Raw genomic sequence first — 25309 nt, forward strand, 5'->3', positions numbered from 1 at the left:
ATTTGAGTGGGACTTCACATAGGAATTTGGAAGGGTGAGCAGGTACTGAAATTAATGTGTACCACTCCCCATCCGCTCTGTCATCTGCACCGCTACGTGGCTTTTAAAGCAGTCCCTTTTGGGGGTGCCTGGGTGGCTCAGTCCATTGAGCATCTGATTCAGCTCAGGTCATGATGTCACAGTTCATGAGTTCAAGCCCCACATTGGGCTCTGTGCTGACAGATCAGAACCTGGAACCGGCTTCAGATTCTGTGTCTCCCTCTCTGCCCCTCCCCTGCTTGTACTCTGTCTCTCTCTCAAAAATAAATAAACATTAAAAAAATCTGAAAAAGGGGTGCCTGGGTGGCTCAGTCGGTTAAGCGTCTGACTTTGGCTCATGTCACGATCTCACAGTTCATGAGTTCGAGCCCCATGTCAGGCTCTGTGCTAATAGCTCAGAGCCTGGTGCCTGCTTCAGATTCTGTGTCTCCCTCTCTCTCTCACTCTCTCTCTCTCCCCCCACTCAAAAAATAAATAAACATCAAAAAAAAAATTTTTTAAGCAGTTCCTGTCGAGGAGGGATAGAAATGCCAGTGACGTGTGGCAACACTTCCCCTCCCAAGCATTCTGGACCTGCACAGAGAGGACTTGTGTATGGGCTCACTAGCTCGTTTCCAGCATCACTCTTACTTAAGGGCAGAAAGTACAGCACCGAGTTTTTAGGCTCCTCCAACCTGATGGTCTCTTATGTGTCAGTCCTACTTTCGGGGGATGGCTGTGGTTACTTTTGCTCACTGAATAGCCCAGGTATGTTTACTTAATCTTCCATTCCCTGTATCTTTGGCCAGTCTTTGGCTATAAACTCTCATGAGCCCCCCATATCACTGTTTCTGGAAAGCAAGGAGCAGCCAGGAGGTGTGTACTTAAGAAGGAAAAATGGGCCAGATTAAGGAGAATGGCACTGAATGACTAAAACGTGTCAGTTATCCACGATACTTCCCACCCTGCCCCTGGCAGAGCGGTGGGTACTTCTTAGGAGTGCCTTTTTTTTTTTTAATTGCATGTTGAGTTCCAAATTTGTAGGACTAGGCAGTTCCACTCTTAGTCCTTTAGAATATTAAAAAAAAAAAAAAAGGTTCTTTTTTAAAGTGGTAGTTCATCCCTGACGCAGGTGGGCAGGGCTTGGGAATGTGACTCCAGGCTAGGCTCCAGCTACGGGCTCCTATGGTCCAGCCAGTGCAGGGCTTCAGGGAGAGGCTGTGCATGGCACCTGTGCCAAGTGTGGTCTTTTTGCCTGTGGGTGGTTGATTTGAATTGCTGTTGCAACTCTGCATAATTTTGAGGCTACATTTTTTTTTTTTTTTTGCTGCATTTGTTCATGCTGCATTTGTGGTGCCTCTGTTCTCCCCATCCCTGGAGAATTTGGAAAGCCTGTGTCAGATGTATGCTTTAGCTTTCTAAAGGCTTCTGTCAGTAGAGCCGGGAGTGGGGTGTCTATATAGCTGTCCCCTTTAAAGAAGGGATGAAGAGGATGTGGCTGATTGGTGGGTAACAGATTAGAGGGGAAAGGAAGAAATTCTCTACTCAATGTCAAGAACTGAGGCTTATAGTAATTCGATTCTGGTGTAATTTCTGTGGCTGAGATGCCAGACACTGTGTGTGCCTTGTGGACCCAGAGAAGAGGCTCTGAAAACCAATGCAGGGAGGGAGATTAGTTTTCATAAGCCTTTCTCAACCTTCAACTTAGTGTAGGTTTGAAGTGTTTCAAACTTTCTGTGCCTCTTTCTCAATTTCCACACCATTGTCTCATGGGGCTGGTCAGAGTCAAAAAGCATGAAATGGATTTTCAACAGTCACTCACCAGCATCCTGGCAATTTCCAGCTGTGTGTTGTTGGGAACTCTTTTGCTACTATTCTGTCAGAGACTGTTCCTTCCAGCAGGTGACTTCCATCAGCATCAAGGCTAATTCCTCATCTTGTTTCTTTGTGTCAAAGTCATACATATGCACTGCCCATTTTATCTATGTCACTGGTTCTCTAGCTTAGTGGCACTCAGGATCTACTGAAGGCATCGTAAAATACAGATTTCTGGGCCCTATGGCCAGAGTTTCAGATTCACTTATAAAGTGAAGTAGGTCCTGGGAATATGCATTTGTCACAAGTCCCCAGTTCACACTGATGCTGCTGACCGTACTTTGAGAACTGCTGTTTGACACGGTTTCATTATCTGCCCTGCATTGCCTTTAGAGAAGGCCAGTTTTATAAATCACTGAGGAGAGTCTTCGTCCCAAATTTCTCTCTCATATTCCAGCCTGAAGCCTTGCTGCTACCTTTAGGTTCAGATAGTGACGCTTCAGGACTTCTCTGTCAAAATACAGATGATCTTGGGAGCAGTGATATAGTAGCTAATACGTGGCATTAACACCTTATAAGTGAAGGCAGGCTCTTCTGAGAACTGACACTGGACATTCCCCCTTTAATTTCAGCATCTAATGCAAGACTGGCTCATGTTGAGCATTTGGTAAAATTATGTTGGGTGAATTAATTAATTGGTTACTCTTGGTTAACAACAAACATCAATGTACCCAGTGTTGCAAACATTATGTGCCTAGTGTTGCAGTGACCTGGACCTGTAGGAACAGGTGTGGCCCTAGTGTGGGGAGAGGAGGTTGCTAGGAGGTAGTGAGGGCACAGGATGGCTGGTGGGGTCATTACAATGGGAATTTGGAGGTTGGAAAGACGAACTTCAGCTACCTCACGATCTTGGTATCAACCACTTCAGTTTCTATGTTACCCAATAATGACTGTGAAAAAACTACACAGTATTTGTTATCTGGCATTTTATTATATAGAGCTCTTTATTAATGGGTACAGAGGTCTGTAGTATAATAACAATTGAGATTTGTTCCAGTGGCCCCCGGGCACCACAAAATGTCATAGTGCTTTCTGGATTTTACCAATGAAGCATTCGTTACATTGTGATCAGCTTGGTTTGAATGGTGTGTGCACTTTGTTATGTTCAGAGATTTTGCAATTTATAATCCATTTTGATTATTTAAAGTAGCTCTTTATCACTTTTTTTGTTAAATTGACCAAAGTGTCCTTCTCTAGCTACGCCAGATAACAGAGGAATCCCTGCATTGTTCTAGAAATCAGTCCTTTCAGCTCTATAAATACTCTAGGACCTGGAGATGAATCCTGGTACAATTGTCATATTGTCAGGTGGTCATTAGAACAAAAGTCCTAATTTTTGAAATGGATTGATAGTTCAGCAAGATTTGGATTCACTGGGCAAGTTCTCCAGCTGGTAAACTGGTATTCCATCCGACTGGGTGTGCTTGTTTCTGTAGGCTGTCATTGAAAATGACCAATCAAGATTTCTGAGAGAGCTTCCAATGGGCATCTCCAGAAGAGGTTGACAGATTCTCTTCTTTCTTCCTACCCCGACTTGACTGAATTATCCAACTTTAGTGCCTTGGGTTATTTCCATGTCCTTTTATACTCATCTCATCTCTTTTCTCCTTGAACAAGGTCAGGGGATGTTTGACTCGAAATTGCTCAGTTGCAGGGTGATGGTCTTTAGATGCTCAGGTTATAGAACCTTAGAGTCAGGAATGACCTGAGTCTTTTTGGACTCAGTTGGATGATTCTGCCAAGTTGCAATTCTCAGTTGCAATTCTGCCAACTGCCAAGTCCCTCAAGTACAGCATTTATTTGCTTTCTGTACTGGGGTCACAACTTTGATTGAAATCTGATTGGTGCTATGTACCTCTCTTTCCTGAAAGAAATACACATACAATTTGCATTCAGTTTCAGGGGGTTCATGGATCACAGCTTAAAAATGCTGAGGATGTTAAAAAATTCCCACATTCTGGGATGTTAGGATGCTGGACCATCAGGGATAGTGACTTCCAAACTATCATCATATTCTTTAGATTCAAGTGTGACAGGAACTCCATGTGAAGGATCTACAGAGATACGTTTGCACTAGTGAATCAGCTGTACTGCCACGGTCAAACACAAGCATTCTCACCAAAGAGCGTTAAGTCAATACAGGAATCACTGTAATAGTTGGCCACCAAGCTTCTAGTGATGAGATGCTCTTCTGTCACTGAGGTGTAGGACGTTGAAATATTCTTCCTTATAGCTTCCACCTGCTTATTTTGTTTTCTGTTTCTATTCTGTAAAGCAATACAAACCCAGTCTACTTCTCATTCACTTAATGGTCCTATGGTGCTGTAGACTACGACTTTCTGTGATGATGGATATGTTTTTATCTGTGCTTCTACAGTAGCAGTAGCCACATGTGGCTCTTGAGCACTTGACGTGTGGCTATTATGTTTGAGTACTAAATTTTCAATTGCATTTAACTTTAATTAATTTAAATTAAATAGCTACCTATGGCTAGTGCTACAGTATATGACAGCAGAGGTGGAGAGAATAGATAGATAATGAGTCGGAAAGTCTAAGTTCCTATCTGGGTTCTGTCATTTGTTTGCTTTGTATCGGGCAAGATATTTCCCTACCTTGGTGTGCAGGGCTCTACTCTACACATGGTGGCAATGTGCCTGAACCACCATAATCACCTTCTTTTCAACTGTTCCAATGGGCTGCTAACGTCTCATGGCACCAGCCTCCCCCAGGCCTCCATGCCTGTGCACTTACTGCTTGCAGTGCCTGAAACGTCTTTCTCCCCCCTTGACTTCCTGGCTTTAAGACTATACTCAGTCACTTCCTACGTGAAGCCTTCCTTCATTTCTCTTGGCAGAGTAAGACCAACTCCCTCCTCTGGGCTCCCATATGGCACCCGGTTTATTGCTTTATTGTAACAGTTACCACAAAGCTTTAGTACTGGTTTATTAAAATCCTTGGAAAGAACATTGTTTATTAGTATTTAAATTACTAGAACACAGAGCATTGCTTATTAACATTGACATGTAATACATTTGTTTAAATTAAAATTTTTAGTTGTTTTGTTTTGTTTTAGAAATGGCATTGTGCTTCTGACTTGATTTGATGTCGCAATCAGCTATAAACCCTGGATCTTTTATATGAATTGATGACAGAGTTAGTTTTCTCTCACTCTCTTCTCAATTTAATTTTTGAGTCTAAATTCAGGACTCCATGTTTATTTCAAGTACATTTTATCTCCTTTTGGTGCAACAGCTCTTCCTGTAGAGATTCTTTGTAAGTGGGGACAGGGAATTAACATTCATTGAGTATCCACCAAATTTGAGACTCTCTGCATTTATACAAAACAGCAATCCAGTGAGAGAAATATTATTTATATTTTAACTATAGAAGATTAAGTCACTTGCCCAAGGTCACCACCAGTGATCTTGAACCCCAGTGGTCTAAGATTTAAGTGATTTCCACTACACATGGTCTTCAGACCCTGCTGTTTAATGAGTGAGCTCTCTACCCGGAGCTCCACATCATCTGACTGGATGAACATATGCTTTATGCTTTCATTCGAGTAACTGATAAGAATATCATTAGAATTGGGGGGCCTCCCTTCTGCTTATGATTAGTGCATTGGTCAGTGCCCATCAACTGTTCAGCTTTTCTCAAATTTCCCGTACTCTTCTTTAGCCAGCTTATATTTCTTTATTTAGTAAGAATTTTGTGCAAGATATTCTTGTCACATGCCTTGCTGAATCAATACATACTTTTATGACTATTTCATGTCTATTTTAGGCTAGGATATAGCATTCTACTTTCTCCAAAGTCCACGCTAAATATCATTTCCAGAGACTCGCTTATCTCTTTACTATTTTATCTCTTTACTAGCAAATAGAAGTGTCAAAGCCTAGAACCTCGGCATTTGAAGGGATTAGACATCATCTAATCCAGTGCCCAGTAAGGTGAAAGCATCACCTTACTATTAGGATATGGCAGTCCCTGCTTGGAAGCATTAGAGTGTCAACATTAACAACATGGCCTCTGGATTCAAATCTTGGTACCATCTCCACAGCTTCCTAGCTGTGTGCCTTGGGGAAGCTACTCAACCTTGCTGTGCTTCAGATGCCTCAAACACAAAATGGAAATAGGACTTTTAACCTATAAGGTGTATTGTATAGAGTTTTTCAGAAGATCAGGTGGGATAATACATATAAAATGTTAGAACGATGTTTGGCACGTAGCTGTGACTACAGCTTAATCGATAGTCTCTGGTTAACTCTGGGTAAATCGACATTAAACTTAAGTGTTCTTCTAACAATACCATCTCCTTTCTTCTGACTTTTGTCAGGTTTCAACCTGAGCACTGCCATTACCCAACATTTTTGTGACCTCACGGTGGTTTTGCAACCTCTTTGAGCCTCAGTGATTTCAGGTGTGAGGGGGAAATAGCTATCTCTACTTTGTCTACCTTTCAAGGCTGATATGTACGAAAGCCTTTTGTAAACATGATCTGTATTAGTGGCAGCGCTAATGTTGATAGAGTTAACAAATATCTAACATTTATTGAGTATTTATGAGGTGCCAGATTACTGTGCTAAGTTTGTCCCACAGACTATTACATTGATTCCTTGTGGCAATTCTGTAGAGATACCCATTCTTGTTTTCCACATCCCACAGTTGGGGGATTAAGGTGTGGAGAGGTTAACTCACTTGCCCACTTACACAGCAAGCGAGAGCCAGAAGCCTGGGGCCCGGACCCTCAACAACTGCAGATAGAGGGTCTTTCCATGAGCCTTTTTTTCTTTTCAAAGTTACTGAGTTTACTTTTTCTTTTTTCAGATGAGTTTTTTAAAAACCTACATCAAAGCCTATATTTCTTTGCATGTGTCTCATACCGATTTTATATTGATATTGCCCCTAAGGGCACATTAGGATTTACAGCCAAGAAAAAATATCTTCAGGAGCAATACGATGTGGAATTTTCCCAGCAAGCTTTTTATAAAAGCAGATCAGATATTCAGAACCCTCAGCTTTAAACAAACACAGATTTTGTTTTTGTTTGTACCAAGATGGTAGCCACAGTTTTCAGATAGCTTGATTGATGGCAAGTGGAAGGATCCATCCTAGAATCCAAGCTTGGCCTCTGAGCAGATTTCCTTCTAAGGGGTTGTTGGCCTTCTGGTGAACTACTCCTTATCTGTTTGGGTTTCTGTGTATTCTGGGTCTCCACCTCTGTTCTGTCAGAAGAGGGAGTCAGGATTGGACTCCCTGAACTGTGGAGGAAGCTTCTGAGAGGATTAGAGGGATGTGGGGAGGGGGAACCTCCATGGGTTAGAGCCCTTGGAAATTTGCCTAATGAGCTTGGTGAAGGCATCCAACTGGGATACCAGAGGACATTTTACCTGAGGGCACTGGATACTGGTGTGGATGTGAATGGAGAAGTAGGATGTACCACTTGGCTTCTGGAAACCAGGTGGAAGATTTAAAAGAAATTGAGGAATATTAAAGAATTTTCTCTTCTTTCTGTTAACTTTGGATTGTATTTGCATGGGAATTTGTATTTATGAAATAACTGAGCCATATGGAGGCACAAGGATGCATGTGTTCTCCTGATCTGTTGATATGAGGAGCAGTTGAAGGGCGTGGGCTTGTCTGGAGGTGGGGTGGGTGGGTAGAAGTGGTAACACAAGGAGGAGGCAGGGCTGGGGAATATGGGCCCATGTAAATTCAGAGCCTTTTGGCAAAATAGCATTCCTTCTCAAAGAGAGTTATGTATGTATATATTTATTTATTTTTGAGATCACCATCTGCCCCCCCCACCCAAGTTCTATGGATAAGGATGTTATATAATCTCTGGGTAACCTCTTTCCCTGGTGATGATTAGAGAGTACCAGATGCCCACCCCTGAATATACAGGCTCATAAAGACTGAGCTCATTTCTGCTGCAAATATCAGTAGACAGGCTCAAAAGAGCAAAACAAAGGAATAGATTGTAGGAAATGAGAACTGTCCCAATAGCTATCCACACTTCTACTGTGAAAGAGGCTGGGTTCACAACAATCTTGGACAGTCATAAGAGTTATCATCTCTCCTTTTCTCTTACTTTCATATATTTTTGTCATATAATTTTACTGACATTCCATATGAACCATGATCCAGGCCTAGAGAGTCATCCACTCCTCAGTATGCCTTTAATAAATGCCTATTGTGTGACACTCTAAGTGTGTTTTAGAGACATGTATCATTTAACCTAACCTCATGTGAAGTGGACATTGTTGTTCTCCTATTACTGACGATTAGCACAAGGTCACAGGTAAATGTGATCTGACCAATTCCATTGGCTGCTCTCTTTCCATTGTAGCACACTGCCTCTGGTCAGAGTAGAGACTGGCACTCTTCCCTAACAGTGCATTTTTTCAGGATGACTGTGAACTGCTTACCTGTATCTGTAGCACCCGCTGGTTATGGAAGAGTAAAGGATCACTAGATGGTAGAAGAACAAAGATCTTTTATCCATCATCATGACCATCATTAAACGGATCTGAGACATCTTGCTCTGTGTCATTGGAATGTGAGCTTGGGTTGGAATTGGGGCATTTTGCCATTTTGTTTTCCCTTTACCAAAAGTTTCATTGCCACACTTCCTTCATTGCAAAGGACCTTTGTTTTGGACATGCCATTTCTCACTCTCTTTTTAACATTAACATGTGAAGTCCCACTTCTTTTTTCCAGCCCTCAAAGAAGTCTACTCTTTTCTGGGATGCCCATAGTTGTAAGTTACGGTGTGGAGGAGTCAACTTTAATGACTTTTTCTTGAATTTTCATCTTACTGAATGCTTTTGCCTTTGCATATTTTTAAAGAAATGGGAGTTTGGGGGACAGAAAAGACTCTTAGACTCTAATAGAGAGTGTAGAAAAGGCTTACAGTAAATTTATGGAGAAGCAGCTCTGTGTTCACCCCCAGGCCACCATTGCGAACATTCTACCTTTTTATTAACTATCTTTTAGTCAAGTTTTTGGCCAATTCAGCTGTTCTTCTCAGGCCAATGGAGCTCCTGTTCTTGAAAATTTAGAAACATTTCCATTGACTTTGGACACTTTCAAAGTATTCCTAGGTGTGCCAGGATTTCCATTTTGGATGTTATTGTTGGATGTCCTCATTACTAGCTTCATCAAAAATGGCTTCTCTCAGTTGTAACAATAGATACTCCTCCTTTATCCTCTACTCTCCTCCCATCATATTGCCTATTAGCACTACAGAATAATAGTGTATTAGAGTAACAGTGACCTAAGAGAAACTTTTAGTGAATGACAATGAACCCAGGGCTCCTGACTCTACATCCAGGGATTCTTTGATCACATTTCCTCTTTTCTTCCCTCAGTACCCTCTCTCTGCTCAGTCATCTTCCTTTTAGCCCTTTCATCCTTTTCTGGGGCTTCTCATCCTTTTATTAGCTAGCAAGTATGTGTTTTGTTGTTCATCTTGGTTTGGGGCATAGAAGGCTGGATGTAGGGATTGTGATTGATAAGAAAGGGTTTAATTAAGGAGCAGGAATGGATAAGAGAAAGTTGAAGAGAGGCCAATCAGCACTGATCCAACAAGAATAGGAAGCAATGATTCAGAACAATGGTTAATGTTCTCCTTTCCCAGAAATGTTGCTAGAGAGTATCCCTTGTGAGTTGCTGGAGAACTTTATGAATTGATAGTACTGTACTCAGTAGGCACTGGGCTTCTCCCAAGTGTAAAACCAAGACTGTGTTTCAGCATATGGGAGAATGGATGCTCAGGCAAACACACGTCTCAGAAATGTTTTCTGGACTCTTAAGTGGCCTTAGGAAAGGTAAACCATCCAGACCCTACCTTAAGAAATACACTCTTGAGAACAATTGAGTATTCTGGGGATGGAGTCAGTAAATGCAAATCAAAAGATCCTTTTTCTTTTAGAATCCTCAATTCAAGCCAAGAAACCAGGCAGTTTTATTTGATTGTTCTGATAATAAGTTCCTAAGCTTTTCAGGGTAGGGGGCTGTGAATCCAGAGAGGTTTCTAGTTCTGGCTCTGGAAAAGTCTCCTTCCACCTTGGGTCTCAATATCTACATCTGTAAAATGAATATAATGGAGTAGTAAGTAGAACTCTAAGGCACCTTTCAGTTCTTACCTTTGTGCCCCTGAAAATCTAGTTTCTTAGTTTCTTCAGTTGTTATGCCACCTGAGTTGAGGACACCATTACCTTTCATGGCCTCCAGAATCTACAGAAGTGTTCTTTAGCCTGGCTGTACATTAGAATCAGCTTGGAGGGGCGCCTGGGTGGCGCAGTCGGTTAAGCGTCCGACTTCAGCCAGGTCACGATCTCGCGGTCTGTGAGTTCGAGCCCCGCGTCAGGCTCTGGGCTGATGGCTCGGAGCCTGGAGCCTGTTTCCGATTCTGTGTCTCCCTCTCTCTCTGCCCCTCCCCCGTTCATGCTCTGTCTCTCTCTGTCCCAAAAATAAATAAACGTTGAAAAAAAAAATTAAAAAAAAAAAGAATCAGCTTGGAAACTTCTAGAAATGCTGATGCCCATATGGCAGCTGAGGCAAATCAGAATTTCTAGAGATAGGATACCTGTATCCTTGATTTTTTCTTTTGTAAATGTTTATTTTTGAGAAAGAGAACATGAGCAGGGAAGGGGCAGGGAGAGGAAGACAGAGGGTCTGAAGCAGGCTCTGCACTGACAGCAGCTAGCCTGATGTGGGGCTCGAACTCATGAACTGTGAGATCATAACCTGAGCTGAAGTCTGACACTCAGCTAACTGAACCACCCAGGCACCCCTGGTATCCTTGATTTTTAAAAGCTTCCCAAGTCTGAGGCGCCTGGGTGGCTCAGTCAGTTGAGCGTCTGACTTCTGCTCAGGTCATGATCTCGCAGTTTGTGAGTCTGAGCCCCTCGTCGAGTTCTGTGCTGACAGCTCAGAGCCTGGAGCCTGCTTCAGATTCTGTGTGTGTGTGTGTGTGTGTGTGTGTGTGTGTGTGTGTGTGTGTCTCTCTCTGCCCGTCCTTCACTCATGCTCTCTCTCCCCTTCAGAAATAAATAAATATTAAAAAAAAAATTAAAAGCTTCCCAGGTGATTCTGTATGCAGCCAAGGCTGAGATCTACCAGTCTTCTAGAAGGAGAGATGAGCCTTTTACCTGATGTATTTCTTTTATAAATTTTTTTTCAACGTTTATTTATTTTTGGGACAGAGAGAGACAGAGCATGAACGGGGGAGGGGCAGAGAGAGAGGGAGACACAGAATCGGAAACAGGCTCCAGGCTCCGAGCCATCAGCCCAGAGCCTGACGCGGGGCTCGAACTCACGGACCGCGAGATCGTGACCTGGCTGAAGTCGGACGCCCAACCGACTGCGCCACCCAGGCGCCCCTACCTGATGTATTTCTATCTCTTGGGATTGTGCTTTCTTCAGGTGTGTTGTCAGATTCCTCTCTATTCTTTTGTAGGCTGTGGTGAAATAGCAGGAGCCCCTGGGTATCCCAGAATTCAGCATGAGAGAGTGGGGTGACTAATTAATTGTTATGTCTATGGCACTGGCAAACCATTCACCTGTGCTGCTTCTGGCACACATCCAGCTGCACAGGTACCAGCCTTCTGTGATAAGGGTGATTTTCCAAACTTCATGAATGCAGGACTAGCTAATTGGGCAAGTAGAAGCTCATGGACAGAGTGAGTCATCTGACCCAGGAGGCCCTTGAGCAAGTAACTGAAGACTCATTGATCTTGCTTCCTACCCATTTGTTAACCCCTTGTTAGCAACAAGGGTTGATCCAGCTTGACTACTATCAAATACAGGAACCTCCTTCTCAATAGCCTTGATGGTCTCCCAGAGTCATTGAACTTAACAGTGAATGATGTATTCAAACTGGCGGGCCCCAACTCTTGGGTGTTTATTGTATCTTTGTACCTCCGTGTGCATTGATGTCAAATTGGTAGCTTGAAATTGTTATGGAGAGAATATTTATACTAGAAATTGGCAAATGCTATACTTAGAGAGACTGGTTGTTAAACATTTATTAGTATAACATTCAGTTTACTACTTAACGAAATAATCTATTCACATGTGGAAAAGTGATGTTGCTTCTCTGTATTCCCTGAGATCTGCCTTTGGATGGGTATTCTACCCTTTGGCCTTGGTCTTACCTTCTGGAATAACTTACACAATGTTTAAGTCCCCATTATAAGTCAGCCCTTCGGATATTTGAAAACAGCTATGACGTCTCTCTCAAGTCTTCCTCTCCCAAGCTGTATACCCTTAGTACCTTTAACATTTTCTCATGTGATTTGGAGGCCCAGTGTGTGTCTTTGAACTCTGGGGTACAGTTGCTGGGTTTTCAAAGAAAAACAAGTGTTCTCTCACAGATGATCTTTGGACCCTTTCATAAAAGACTTTTCATTTTCTTTATACATTCAAGTACTGCCTATCACCCCATGAAGCAAGTGTAGATGTGAAGGAGGGTACAGTCTTGGGTGTGGTTCCTGGCTGCAGCCCACATTCTTCTCCCCTTGATGCACGCTGCTGCCAGAACTCTTGATGGGCTCGAATGTGTCAGAGTGTCATCAAAACACAGATTCTGGTTTCTGAAACAGGTAATCTTCCCACTGCTGTTTTGTTTTCTTCCAGAGGCTTTTAATACTCCCCTTTTGTTTCTTCCCTTTTCTGTAGTGTTCAATCATCTGTCCCCTAATCACCAAAACTGTGTGTTGAATGACAGCATTTTGAGTCCAGGATTCAGTCAGATACATAAAAAGTGAATTGTGAAGATATATCCACCTGACTGAAACTGAGGCAAAAGGAGGAGGAAAGCGGGTGCTGTCTTAATTCCTCAGAAATTCCACTCCCCATTCTCTTGGAATTGGGGCCCAGATGAGTCTGGAACAGAGCTCAGTATTGGTTAACCAAATTAGCAATAATGTGAACTTCTTTTCACTCATTATGTATAGAGGCAGGGATACAGGAGTCAGATGAGAATTCTTTGGTCTAAAAGCAATGGAAGGTTGAATGTGGCTTCCTTCACAGCCAACATTGAAAGGTTAGCGCTAGGGATCTTTTTTGTTGAGTAACTGAGTCCACTGACCTTCTCCATAAGAGAGCAGTGGGACTGTGCCAGCAAGAGAGAGCCTTTTGGGGGAGGGGGTCTCTGCCTCTTTGCTGTGTTGTCAACATTGCTTTCTTTGTCTTTCATTCATTAGGATTTAAGTCTTTCAGAGTAGGTGTAATGGCATCTCCATGTTCTTGACAGAGAGAGAGAGAGAGAGAGAGAGAGAGAGAGAGAGAGAGAGAGAATGGGAGAGGTGTGTATGTGTGTTCAGGACTGCCTGTCAGATGGTGAATTTGAACAGAAGCAGCTGTTGTCATGGTGATGGCAGGTTGCATCCCACCACCATGGAAACCAAAGTTAAAAAACTGATGTTAAGGCTGGAAGTCACATGATACATTTTTGTTTTGTTTTGTTTTAAAAAAAGAAAAGGGGTTTGGTTTTTCAATCTGATCTTTTTTTTTTTTTTTTTTAAGACAAAGTTGGGTGGTGAGAAAAACTGCAATAAGGAAAGCAATGAGATAATGAAATCGGACGACATGAAGTACACAGAGCCTTCCACCTCATTTTTCTGTTTGTTAACAGTGCATTTCTCCTGACATGGGGGTAGGAAAGGAGGAGGGAATACAGTGTGATTTTCCAAATTTGCACCCTGTGCACTGCTAACTGTCACATGGAGAAGCCCAGGGGGGTTAGCTCTCCTGCCCTTTGGTGGCAATGTGTGGTCTGCCCTCTTTTGATCAGCCCAGGAAGGGAAACCTAAAATTAAGAACTGAGAAAAGAGATGGAAATGGAATTGAAGGTGTGACTTGCTCCATAGATGAGGGTGGTTTATACATTGATAAGTTTAGATGATTAAAAATTGAAAAATTCATCTGTAGCCGTCAGAACCCCAAGGAATACAATCCCTCTGTCTATTTCCTTTTCTGGATTGGTTTTTGGGCTACACTGTCCTGCTAGGTCAGCCACAGGAGGAAGTGCAAGTAAGTCTGGAAGGAGCTGAGCCAGGAGCACAGTAGCCTCTGAGCCAGGTTCCTTGGACTTCAGCTTACCTCTTAACCTGGCCTTTCCCCTGTGTGGTAAGAGGTAAGGTGGAGAAAGCTTGCTGAGAGGCCTCAGGGGGCCCTCTTGGATCTCCATCTTTTTGTCTCATACTCGCTCCTACTTCCTACCATGATCTGGACAAAAAGCGAGGCATCCTTCCACAAAGGGAGATGGCCTCAGGCCTGTTTTAACAGGGTGGGATTTAATTTTCTTTTCAATCTGAAAGGTTGAAGACCTGTATGCATGGCATATTCCTATGAGATATCAGCCTCTAGAAGGGCTGAAGAATATGAGGGGTGCAGACACCCTCTGTGGAAATAATTATGGTGGCTCTAGCCATGTCTGGGTTTGAGACATGAAATCTGTCTCTTCAATATTACTGGTCCCTCCAGGACAGATGTATCGTTCTCAGCAGCCCAGGCAAGGGGGATGTGATCTCACCAGCATGATCTCACTGTATTTCCATCAGGGTCTGTAGGAGCTGGAGCCGAACTTCTGTGATGGTTCAATCCCTCCTGTTCTTAGCGCTGGCCTTGGGTGTGATTAATGCCCCTTCTAATCACTGGGAGAGATTGCATCAGAGCCATCAGCTTCATAAATCCTGCTCTGGGGACTGGTGTTTGGATATGCTTTCCATATTCCCAGGAGGTTCTGGGCCAAATGTCTTTGCTCTCTTCCCGGAGGCCCATCACCATATTTTTTTTTTTTTTTTAAATCCTTTATTGCGGTCGGTCTTTTCAGTGTCAGCTCCTGGCTGCAGCCAGCCAGCCTACTCCCTGAGGCTGTGACCACTAACAGTTGCTTATCCCAAAGCTTTAGAACCACAGCAGATGCTTAAAGAGTGATTTAGTAGGATAATAAAAATGTGCATTTGTGTAGCACCTTATGGTTTTCAAAGGATTTTGTATTCATGGATGGTTTTAGACTTTGATCCTTTTGTATTTCATGTTTGGTTCCTTGGGAATGGATGGTGGTGATTTTCCCTGCTGTGAGTACCATGTTGGGGCAGATTTTACAGTGGGAACCCTGGCTCTGGTTTCCTATTACCAAGCTACGTTTCTCCATTGCATTGTAGGTCTCAAGGAAGATTCTGATTTTGGTCATAGAAAGAAAGTAGTGGGAAAGCCTTGGATAGCTGCATTTCATTATTGTTCATGTTTAAAATGTCTCTTTGGTGTAGTTCTTGAGGGAATCACAGAATATGCAGTAACCCTTCCCTATGACTGTCTTTGAGTCAACATCCAACTTGTTTAGAATGGCCCAGGTCATCTTATGAGACTCTTTCATTTCTTAGAATTATACTTCCAAAAAATAGGCAGCTGGGATGGGAGGGAGGGAAAAGAAATAGATCTTTCAGGGAGAGTGTTCTGGCCTGGGGTGAGAGGTGGAAATGGGTAAAGGAGGTTGAGACAAGCCTTCTCTGAGTCTGTGGGCTATTCTAGACTCCCCCAGGAGTTTACAGGAAGTGCATGAGTGGCCACAGACTGCTCCCCACAAAAGTGCAATCTTCATTAGGCCTGGAGTTGGGGAGAGAGCACAGCAGTCTGTCCCTGGTGGCCTCTTAGCCTCTCTGAGTATATTCAGTCTCCTTAGTGTGCTTTGATGCCATAGCTCTGAGAGGACACAGCTGAGAGCGGAGGGGATCTAGGGTCAGTATCCTGATGGTAGTGGAGATGCATGTTTCCCCTGGGATTCCCCAGGTGTGCTCCTTGAGCCTAAGTCTCTCCCAGTCTTGTCTACAAGACCCTCCCAGTCTATAGACCTACCCCTGAGAGGGGCTGACAGGGGAAGCTCTGCTGCTCTGGGCAGAAGGTGGCTCATCTCCCAGGCCAGGTCCCCAGGGCTCTGTTGATGAGCAGGGCCAGCACCACAACTGTGGCCTATAGGGCAGCCCTCTTCCTTGCCCTGGCTTTTTGTGCCTTCAGGAAGGAAATGAACAAATGGTAGGTGTGCAGGCCAAGTAGCGCTGCTCAAATTAGCTGTGTTGCTAAGGAAACAAGTCAACCATTGGAAGGAAGGAGCATTGGGTAAAGGAGATAAATCAATAAGCAAACCTATTTTTATCATTTCCCTAATGATTGTCTTGTAGCTGCTAGACGGGAAAGGGAGAGATGGAACGGCACAGGTCCTCATTAAGGGGCTCAGAGGGAGAGACGAGTGAAGGGGTGTTTGGGGAGATTGCCAGAGAAGTTGATGAAATGAGGCCCATAGTGAGCAGATAGCGAGACAGGTAAGGGAGAGGAGGTATCTTGGCAGGGCTCAAGGTACTTCCATGGCCATTTCCTCATTGGATCCGGTCCCTTTGTCCTCCTGCATTAGATCCTCTCGGAAATCTTGCATTGATTTCCATGACCCTCAGGTTGGAATGGTGTTTTTGTGTTGTTTTGGTTTTTTTTCAAAATACCTATAGCTTTGATTGATTTTATAATTCTAAATTAATACATACTCATAGCCCTCAAGACAGTACATAAAGGAGTAAAGAAGAAAGTGGAAATACCCCTTGTACCCCAAGAAAGCTCATTATCCTTCTAGTATGACAGATTTTTTTCTTTGCTTCTTTTTCAAAACTCTTGTTACATTCAAGGGATCTTCTATGCATGCTGATTTCTATTTTTGAATAGTTAATGTGTATACATAATACATAGTACAGAAAGTTCAAATGGGTACACGGTGTGGAGAAAGTGTGAGATACCTTTTGCAAGGATACCTCTGGCTCTGGTTTCTCTGTGCAATTCACTAATCAACTGATTGGTTAATTTATCAATTAATTAGAAAGCAGTTATTGGGTGCTTACCATGTGGTGGACACCAGGGTTCCAGAGGTGAATAATACAGGCAAACTCCTGCCCTAAGGCTCCCACACCTCACTGCCCTGGTAGTTCCATTTATTCAGGATCTCTGTCTATAGCTGGGCACCAGGGAGAGATACTGTTCTGCAAAATGTGTTTGGTGTCAAGCACAGAATGTAATGGGAGCCACTGAGTTCCTGGGCAGAAGGAATCAAGAGTCCTGGACCGACTTCCATTACTGTCTCACGAAGGGCCTTGTTCTTTGAGGCCTTGGCAACATGGAGCTTCCTTTGACCTTTCCCGGTCACGTCTTTGTCTAGCCTGAGGTGCATTCCCTTGGCCTATGGGCTGTTATTTGCCATCCAGGCTCTTCCCTTTGGAGATGTAGCAGAGCCTCAAGCCTTAGAGCCACGCTTATTTGGCTTGAAGTTATGATGGTAAAGGAGAAGCCATGGGAGCGGCAGCTCTGAGTCAGCTCCCAAGGGTGGGGGTAAGCTGGAGCCCGGGCCTGAGCCAGAGTGAGTGACTACCCTGCAGTCTCTGTGATGGCTCCTCAATGGAGCTGCCGCTCTAGGGGCTGGCTCCCGTTCATTCATGCCTGCGTTTAACACGGAGTCTGCTCCTACTGTGTACCAGGGGCTCTGGTAAGCACTGCCCCGTGGAGAGGTAAACAAGAGCACGCCCTTGCTTTCAATGTGCAGTTTCTGGGGGAAGGGAAATATGAGGAGAGATGATAAAGTCATAGAGTGTAAAGGAGTAGTGGGGCACAGAGGGAAACCTTCACAAACAAGGTGATATTTTAGCTTGCTCTTGACATATGACCAGAAAAGAGGAGAAAGGCCATTGCAGGTGGAGGCAAAAGCACCAAGATATAGGTGCCCATTCTTCATGCTTTCTTCAGAAAGAGGGGGACACAAGGGGGGAAAGGAAAGAGCTGGAAGGGAGAGTGACTGGGCCTCAGATGGAACTGGATGTCCTCTCCTGTTCTTCTCTCCCCAAATTTCCCAGTCACCATCCTTTCTGTCATGTAGTCCACAGATACACAGGATTCCCATAGTCTCACCTCTTCTGCAGCAAAATCTCACCTCAGATTCTTAATCACCCCAAACATGAATTCATCCTGAGGTTGAGATGATCTGTAACGCCTAAAGGGATATCACTTCTGAGGATATGTGCATTTAAATAGTTTTCAAAATTTCTTTCTTTAAAAATTTTTTTTAAATGTTTATTGTTAAGAGAGAGAGAACGTGTGTGTAAGCTACACGTCAGGGAGGGGCAGGGAGACAGGGAGACAGAGAATCCAAAGCAGGCTCTGCACTGTCAGCACAGAGTCCATTGTGGGGCTTGAACCCAAGAACTGTGAGATCATGATCTGAGCCGAAGTCAGATGCTCAACTGACTGAGCCACCCAGATGGCCTTCAAAATTTCAAGCCAAAGGATTGCTGCTCTGCATGCGTCCTTAGACATCAGACTGTAGGCAGAGGATTTGGATGGGGGAGGGCGTGGCAGTGGGGTGTTCTCAGAAGCAATGCATTACCAAACCTTCCTGCTTTGATTGTAGCCTCCAGGGCTTTAGGCAGTGCTATTAGTTGAAACCTTATGAATTCCCAGCCATCCAGATATCTGGCCAGTCACAGGAAGTTTGGTTCCTTAGCACCTGGAGCCAAGAGCCTTTCTCCTGCCCCAAACACCCTGGGGCGTTCTGGGGTGTGATGGCCACACCTTCCTGTGTTTCTCAGAAGCCTCCTATATCTGCCACTGGGCATTCTGGACTAGGTGAGCTTAAAGGTCCTTGCAGGGAGTTGTATGCTTAGGTGATCTGGCTAGAGAAACGCAGGTGTGGAAGCAGGGAACAAGGAGTGGGGGCCACAGAGGGGCTGCGACAGTCCAAGCAAGTATTGTGGGGTAGAGAGGCCTGGGGGCACATAGCCGCCATGACCTGCTGTGCCTGCAAGTCAGCAACTACAGGCTCATGCACTTTTAAGTCTGTGGTTATCACTTTAAGGTTTTCAGGGGAAGAAGCCCGAATCCCAGAAAGCAATCCTCGAACCCAAGCAGACGGAGGAGAGCTCCTGATGTGGGCTGCTTGAGTGAGAGCATCGTGGTCCCCAGCCCTGCTTCCCAGGTCACTTGCTGGGCTCCTTGGACCTTTTGGGCAGCTTTTGTGAACTTGCTCAGGGCACTTCCGGCCATGGTGAAGGGCAGCTGAGCCTCACACTTTATGAACAGTTTTGCTGGGAACAAGGATGAGGTGAGAGGTGGCAGAGGCACTAGTGTCACTCCTGCCGGAGCACCGGCCCTCCTCCTCACACTTGGGGACCGGCAGTGAGATATGCCCTTTGTGTCTGAGCTCCCCAAATACGTTCCTCCGACACCATTCCCAGGAGAGATGTTCTGATAGAAGGATGATACAGTGGAACGAGTCAGGGAATGCTGTGTACCATTCTCACCCCCTTTGGGGGAGGCGGTGCACACTGTTTACAATAGTACAGTCGTGCGAAAGGCTCCAGGAAGTCCTGCTGGGAGGACACCTGCTCGCTTTCCTGAATTCCGGCTTTCCCTCATTGATGTGATTGCAAGTTCCTGTAGTGCTCGTATCCCGTGGGCTGCATTTTAGGAACACTGCCCTAAATGCCCTCAACTTCTGTTGACGTGTGTCGTGACTGGTAGGCATGACGTGTGTCCGTGACTGGTAGGCATGTTCTCAGGAAAAGACCTGGGTGCCTCAGCAACCACTTCTGGCACTCCCATCTTCATTCTGCCACTTGGTTCTGGGGGATCTTGGGTGGCCCAGGACCAGCCAGCCTCTTCAGAGGGCTTATGGGACAGCAGGTCCCACACTGTCTCTGGGCAGTGTGATCCCTGGTCGCTCTACACTTGGTTGGAGCTCTGGGCCAGAGCCCGTGATGGGAGTGAAGAGAACCCCCTTTGTGATCAGTGGATACTGGGGGCCCTAGGTAGGTTGTGGGTGGGGCTTGTCCCAAGAAAGTGGGCATGCACACTAGCCGGGCATCTGTGGAGTGTGTCTGCTGGCACGTTTAGCTCTCAGGGGCCTACTTTGGTTCCCAGAGAGACTGCGTGAGGAGGAATGGCTGGGTGTGCTGAGGGACGATCCCTGAGGTTAGATTCCCCTCTGACTGGGAGGGTTAAACAGACACAGTGGCATGTGGGAGGCAGGGTGCTGGCTCTGAGGTCCTCTGAGCCCATCCAGTTTTCAGATCTGGGGGCAGAGCCACAGAGCAGCCAAAGCCAGCAGAGCTGTCCCTAGAGTACCGGTCTTGGATGAACTGGGAGTGTGTGGGAAGGAAGGATGGCCAGCTGCAGAAGAGTGGGCGGTGACTCGGGTGCATAGTCTTGGGGAGGAGAAGGCCCTAGACACTGCTGAGTACGATGAAAATGTCTGGAGGCTCAGATGCAGCTGGCTGCCTCACCTACTGCAGTCTCCCATTCCTGCACCAGGGCAGCTCACAGCTCCTCGCACAGCACACGCACCCCTGCCTGTAGGTGCCCTGTGCCCTGCCCTTCCTCACAGACACCCTGAATGTCCACCTACCACTGATGGGCACTAACATATCATGGCAGGGATGAGGACGCATCCGGGGCATATTTATGACTTGTATTCCGTAGGGAAGGTTGAGGCCCTACATGCTACACTGGAGGCCTGGATATGTGGGGAGACAAGGAGCATGGTCCCTTGCCTTGTCCCCACTTGGCCAGATCTACTCTTTTCTTCTGCCTGGATGCTAGAATCTGCCAGAGCATAGGTTGCTTGGTAAGACCAGTGGCAACAGCTCACTTGTGTTTGTTACAACAACAGTTATGGAATGAAATCCAATGTTTAGAATCACTTGACTCCGGAAACTGGTGATTCCCTCTGTCTCTGGTAACAGTCCCCCCTCTAACTCTCCCAGGGCTTGTGACACAACCTTTCTTCAGGATAGGCAGGATGCAGGCTCTTGAATCATAGTCCTGTCTTTCAGAGAGGCCCAGGGAGCCCCCTCATCGGTCTTCAGAACAATGGAACACAAAAAAGCCTGAATCCATTAGCCATTCATTTGTACTTTGGTTTTTAGATGCCTTGACTTCGCTGTCTTGGATTCAGACTCATGATGTGTCTCTCTGTTTGCTATCCATGTAGAAACTTAGGAGAAAATAAGGTGGGACAAGGCAAGCTTCTCCTGACCCCATTAAATATTTTTTTGGATTGGATATTGAAATAGAAGAGAGCTCACATGGAGAGAATTGTTCTTCTTCCAAGGGCTCTTCCACTCAGTTGAGCAGAGGTTCTAGAGGAGGAGACCCCAGACGTGATGCCCAGAGGCAGCAACGGACAGCCACAGCTGGATCCTTGCTGAAGCATCATCGTACAGTGCGGTGGTTTGAAGCCTGGGAAGAACAGCCTGCCACAACATCAGTGTTTCTTCTTCCCTTCTTTCTGTGTCCATTTTCAGCCCTGCTTAATTCCCGGATATGTCATTGAATTCACGAAGTATCTGAAGTATCAACCGTATGTCTAACTGTATTATTTATTGGCTACATTCTTCCTTTTCTTGGACAAGATGCTTTGTGTTTAGAGCCCAGTCAGAAATGGTTATGGGTTCCCATGCTAAGGACCATCCACTGCCTTGCCTGCCTGTTTGCTGATATAGATCTTGCAGACTGTGCAGACATAACATGGATTTTGATGAATTTTGTGTATTTATGTGCACAGCCGTCTTGGAGGCTGCATCCCTGTCTCTTTGGTGAATCTGTTCCTTAACTTCACCTTTCCTACGCCGTTTGAGTACATGATTTTGGCCACCATCATTGCCAACTGCATTGTCTTGGCCCTGGAACAGCATCTTCCTGAGGATGACAAGACCCCGATGTCCCGCAGACTGGTATGTGCCTCCTTCCTTCTTGTCTTTCCCCCTGTCCTTCCCTTCCCTGGTTTCTTCTCCTTTGCTTCATCTCCTGGCCCCCTCCCACCTACAGTTCTGTGAACCTACAGTTCTGTGAGGAGTTTGTTCTTTGCCGAGGGACAAGCTCGTGACAGATCCCATTGGGCTGTATAAGGACAAGAGGACTGACCTTTATAACTCCTGCTCCCAGGAAATTCTCAGGGCATCACAAACACTTGTGTATACGCTGCATGGAAGCCAGACAAGATGGAAGCGGGGGGGCACAAGGGCCATTCAGTTCGCTCCCCTTTCTAAGGGACTTTTGAAGTGAGAGGGAGAAGGGAGGGTAGAGAAGAGAGGCTGAGGGATCTGAAAGCCTATGTGCTTTCACGGTGGTGAACTTCCCAGATCTTATGTCCATATTCACCTTAAAGCAATGATTCATATGTCTGATGTATTCCCCCTAGAGAGGGCAAATTAATTGCTTAAACTCCAAATGTGTGGATAAGTGGCTCCAGCCTGATTACCAGCAGATGAGAACCCTTGAGCTTCCAATGTAAGTGAAGATCAGCGATGGAAAAGCCACCCCCTTCAAGGCAAAGCTAGAAGCATCAGTTATGCCCCTGGGAAGAAGCCTGGCCTTGGTGTTACCCCTACATCCGTCCATTTCTGCAGCTGGCTTTCCTGAGGCTTCCCTTGCTCCTGTGCACTCCCTAAGCCCTTCCCACCTGTACATGGGGCTGGCCCAGGGCATATGTCCAGCCGTCCTGTAGGAGACAGGACTGGTCAGAGTGGAGGGGGTGGCCAGGATGTGCCTTTGTCTGAATCTGATGAAGTATATTCCCTGCCTTACCGGCACCTCTGCTCTTCATTCCACAGGAAAAGACAGAACCATATTTCATTGGGATCTTTTGCTTTGAAGCTGGTATCAAAATTGTGGCCCTGGGGTTCATCTTCCATAAGGGCTCATACCTCCGCAATGGCTGGAATGTCATGGATTTCATCGTGGTCCTCAGTGGGTGAGTCTTCTTCCTGTCTTTCCTTTTTTGGGTGTGAAGATGCACCTATGTTGTCATGAAGTGTCTGGTGCAAGGAACTCAAGGGTGGGAAGGCAGCAGCCCATGGAATAGGGACAGAGGAAAAAAGTTCAAGGACAAGATTCCCCATGGGGCTAGACCATAGGTAACCCACCTGCAGGGGAGTATGGGTACTCTGCGGAGATGCATGTGGTATTCTACAGAGGTTATAGAACCAAGGTGTGGCTGCTACCGCTTCCGGTCTTCCATTCTGTGCTTGGCTAGTGCTGGACACATATATCCCAGTGAGCCTTTTCACTAAAGCAAGCAGCTTGCCATAGCCTGAGGGGCACCCCCAAAAGCTGGGCCCAAAGTGCAGTTTTTCTTTGAACACTGGAGAAGAACCCCAAGGATATTTACTTAACTGAGAATTGAGACTTGTGTCCTGAAAACAGAATTTTTTTATGATTTGCAGATTTATTAACGTGAGGAGGTATAAAATCGAATCACATTAAAATGTTTGATACGCAGTACTAAATTGTTGCCCATGCAGTGTCATAGGCAGCGTGCATTTATTGGCAGTAGATTTATTTGAATACTTGATAAATCGTTTTTTTGAAAATGAGTATAGTATACCTCTATTGGGGCCTGTCCAGCACCGTCAGCAGCATACGTGATGGACCTTAGGACTGGTGATAGTAGGTATGTCTCACCGGGCTTTGTGTCAGGTGGTTTTCGGTTCCTGTATGAAAGGGGAGTGGTCCAGGCCTGACGGGGGTGCCCATGTCCTGTGTGGGTATGACAGCAAGGGGTGTGGAAATCACCACACCCAGATGCTTGTCAGACAGTAGCTCAAATCTGTGTGGGAAAGAAGAGAATGTAGTAGAAAAGTAAGGAGGGAGGCACTAGGAGCCACCATTATGATTGACCAAAAGGAGCGGGAGCAAAGAGGAAATTATTTTCCACAGAACAGAGGAGTGGAAGTCAATAAAGTCTGAGGAGAACAAGAGCTTGAGAATGTTCGCGTTTACTCATTGTCTTGTGGAATAGACATAACACTTATACTTTTAACCTTCACACCAATTGTGAGCACGAGAAAGAGAAAAAAGTCAAAGGTGTAAAGGACTGGAATGTTCGAATGGAGCTCATAAGCAGCCAACCCCTCAATATAGGGAACAGATAAATAAGTAGAGACAACGACAACGATGTTTAAAAACATCTGTTGCCTTACAAAAGGATTTTCTGAAGGTTACTCTTCTAAAAGAAAATTCTACTGAATTTTAAGTATGATTTAGTGTATAAAGATAATCTGTACATAGTGTTTCAGAAGTGCATGGTCATAGGCAATGCAGCACACCTGGGCAATGTGTTTTATGTTTTATTTTTTTCAGCTTTATTGAGGTATGATTGACAAAAATTGTGTGTATTTAAGGTGTGCAATGTGATGTTTTGATATACATTGCACAGTGATTACCACAATCAGGCTAATTAACATCTCCATCATCTCTCATAGTTACCTGATATGTGTGTGTGTTGAGAGTACTTGAGTTCTACTCTCTCAGCAGATTTCAGGTGTATAATACATTATTATCAACTATAGTCACCATGATGCACATTGGGTCTCCAGGACTTATTCATCAATAGATGACAGTTTGTACTCTTTGACCAATGTCTTCCTCACCCCCAATACCTAGTAACCACCATTCATTCCTCTGTTACTGTGAGTCTGATTTTTTTCTTTAAGACTCTACATGTAAGTGAAATCATGCACTATGTATCTTTCTTTTTAGTACTTAAATTATTTCACTTAGCATAATGCCCTCCAGGTTTATCTATGTCATTACAAATGGCAGGGTTTCCTTCCTTCCTTTTTTTTTTTTTTTTTTTTGAGGCTACATAACATTCCATTGTGCGTGTGTGTGCGCGCGCGTGTGTGTGTATTTCTTTATCCATTCATCCATCAGTGGACATTTAGGATGTTGTCATATCTTGGCTATTGTGAATAATGCTGCAATGAATGTGGGGGTGTAAGTATCTCTTCAAGATAGTGATTTTATTTCCTTTGGATATATACTCAGAAGTGGGATTGCTGCATTCATGGTATTTCTATTTTTAATTTTTTGAGGAACCTCTGTACTGTTTTCTATCGTGGCTGTACCAATTTGTATTCCCATTCACAGTGCACAGGGGCTGCCTTTTTTCCACATCTTCAGCAACGCTTGTTATCTTTTGACTTTTTGATAATAGCTTGGCGATATTTTTAATGTCCCTAAAATAAGTAATACATACTATATAGTGAAAGGTATAAAAGAGAATCTGAGTCATTTAGAAATGTGATTCTGTCTGGAAGAAAAATACTATTACGCATGTGTATTATATGTTAGGATTGTGTGAATTCTTGTTCCTGCTGAATTTTATATTCAGAGGCCATTTGAAATTTCTCATCTAGTCCGTTTATTTTTATTTTAAGCTATTAAGTGTCCATTAAAGAAAATAGGTAAAATACTGGAAAGTCAAAAGAAAAAAGCAGTTCACGGATTAAGAAAAGTTCTTACTGTTTTGTGGTATTTCCTTCCAACCCTTTTAATGCTAAGGCAGCTTTCTTTTCAGTGTTTGTAATTTTGCTGCCTT

At 44.6% G+C, this 25309-nt stretch overlaps 1 protein-coding gene across 5 annotated transcripts in view; it reads left to right on the top strand.

The window, feature by feature from the left end:
• CACNA1E (calcium voltage-gated channel subunit alpha1 E) overlaps nucleotides 1-25309 on the top strand; it is a 660165-nt gene that overhangs the window by 348883 nt on the left and 285973 nt on the right. For 2 of the 5 annotated variants that reach the window (XM_086694632.1, XM_086694633.1), the window contains exons 1-2: nucleotides 21420-21662; nucleotides 22542-22681. In XM_086694632.1, the coding sequence (XP_086550758.1) occupies nucleotides 21570-21662; nucleotides 22542-22681 (233 nt within the window). In that variant the 5' untranslated portion in view covers nucleotides 21420-21569. Of the gene's footprint in view, nucleotides 1-21419; nucleotides 21663-22541; nucleotides 22682-25309 lie in introns of those variants that run through there. The other 3 variants (XM_086694634.1, XM_086694635.1, XM_086694631.1) reach the window with 3 other exon arrangements.

The sequence above is a fragment of the Puma concolor genome, chromosome E4, assembly GCF_028749965.1.
Source record: "Puma concolor isolate L17-30 chromosome E4, mPumCon1.1.hap2, whole genome shotgun sequence".
Classification (NCBI taxonomy): domain Eukaryota; kingdom Metazoa; phylum Chordata; class Mammalia; order Carnivora; family Felidae; genus Puma; species Puma concolor.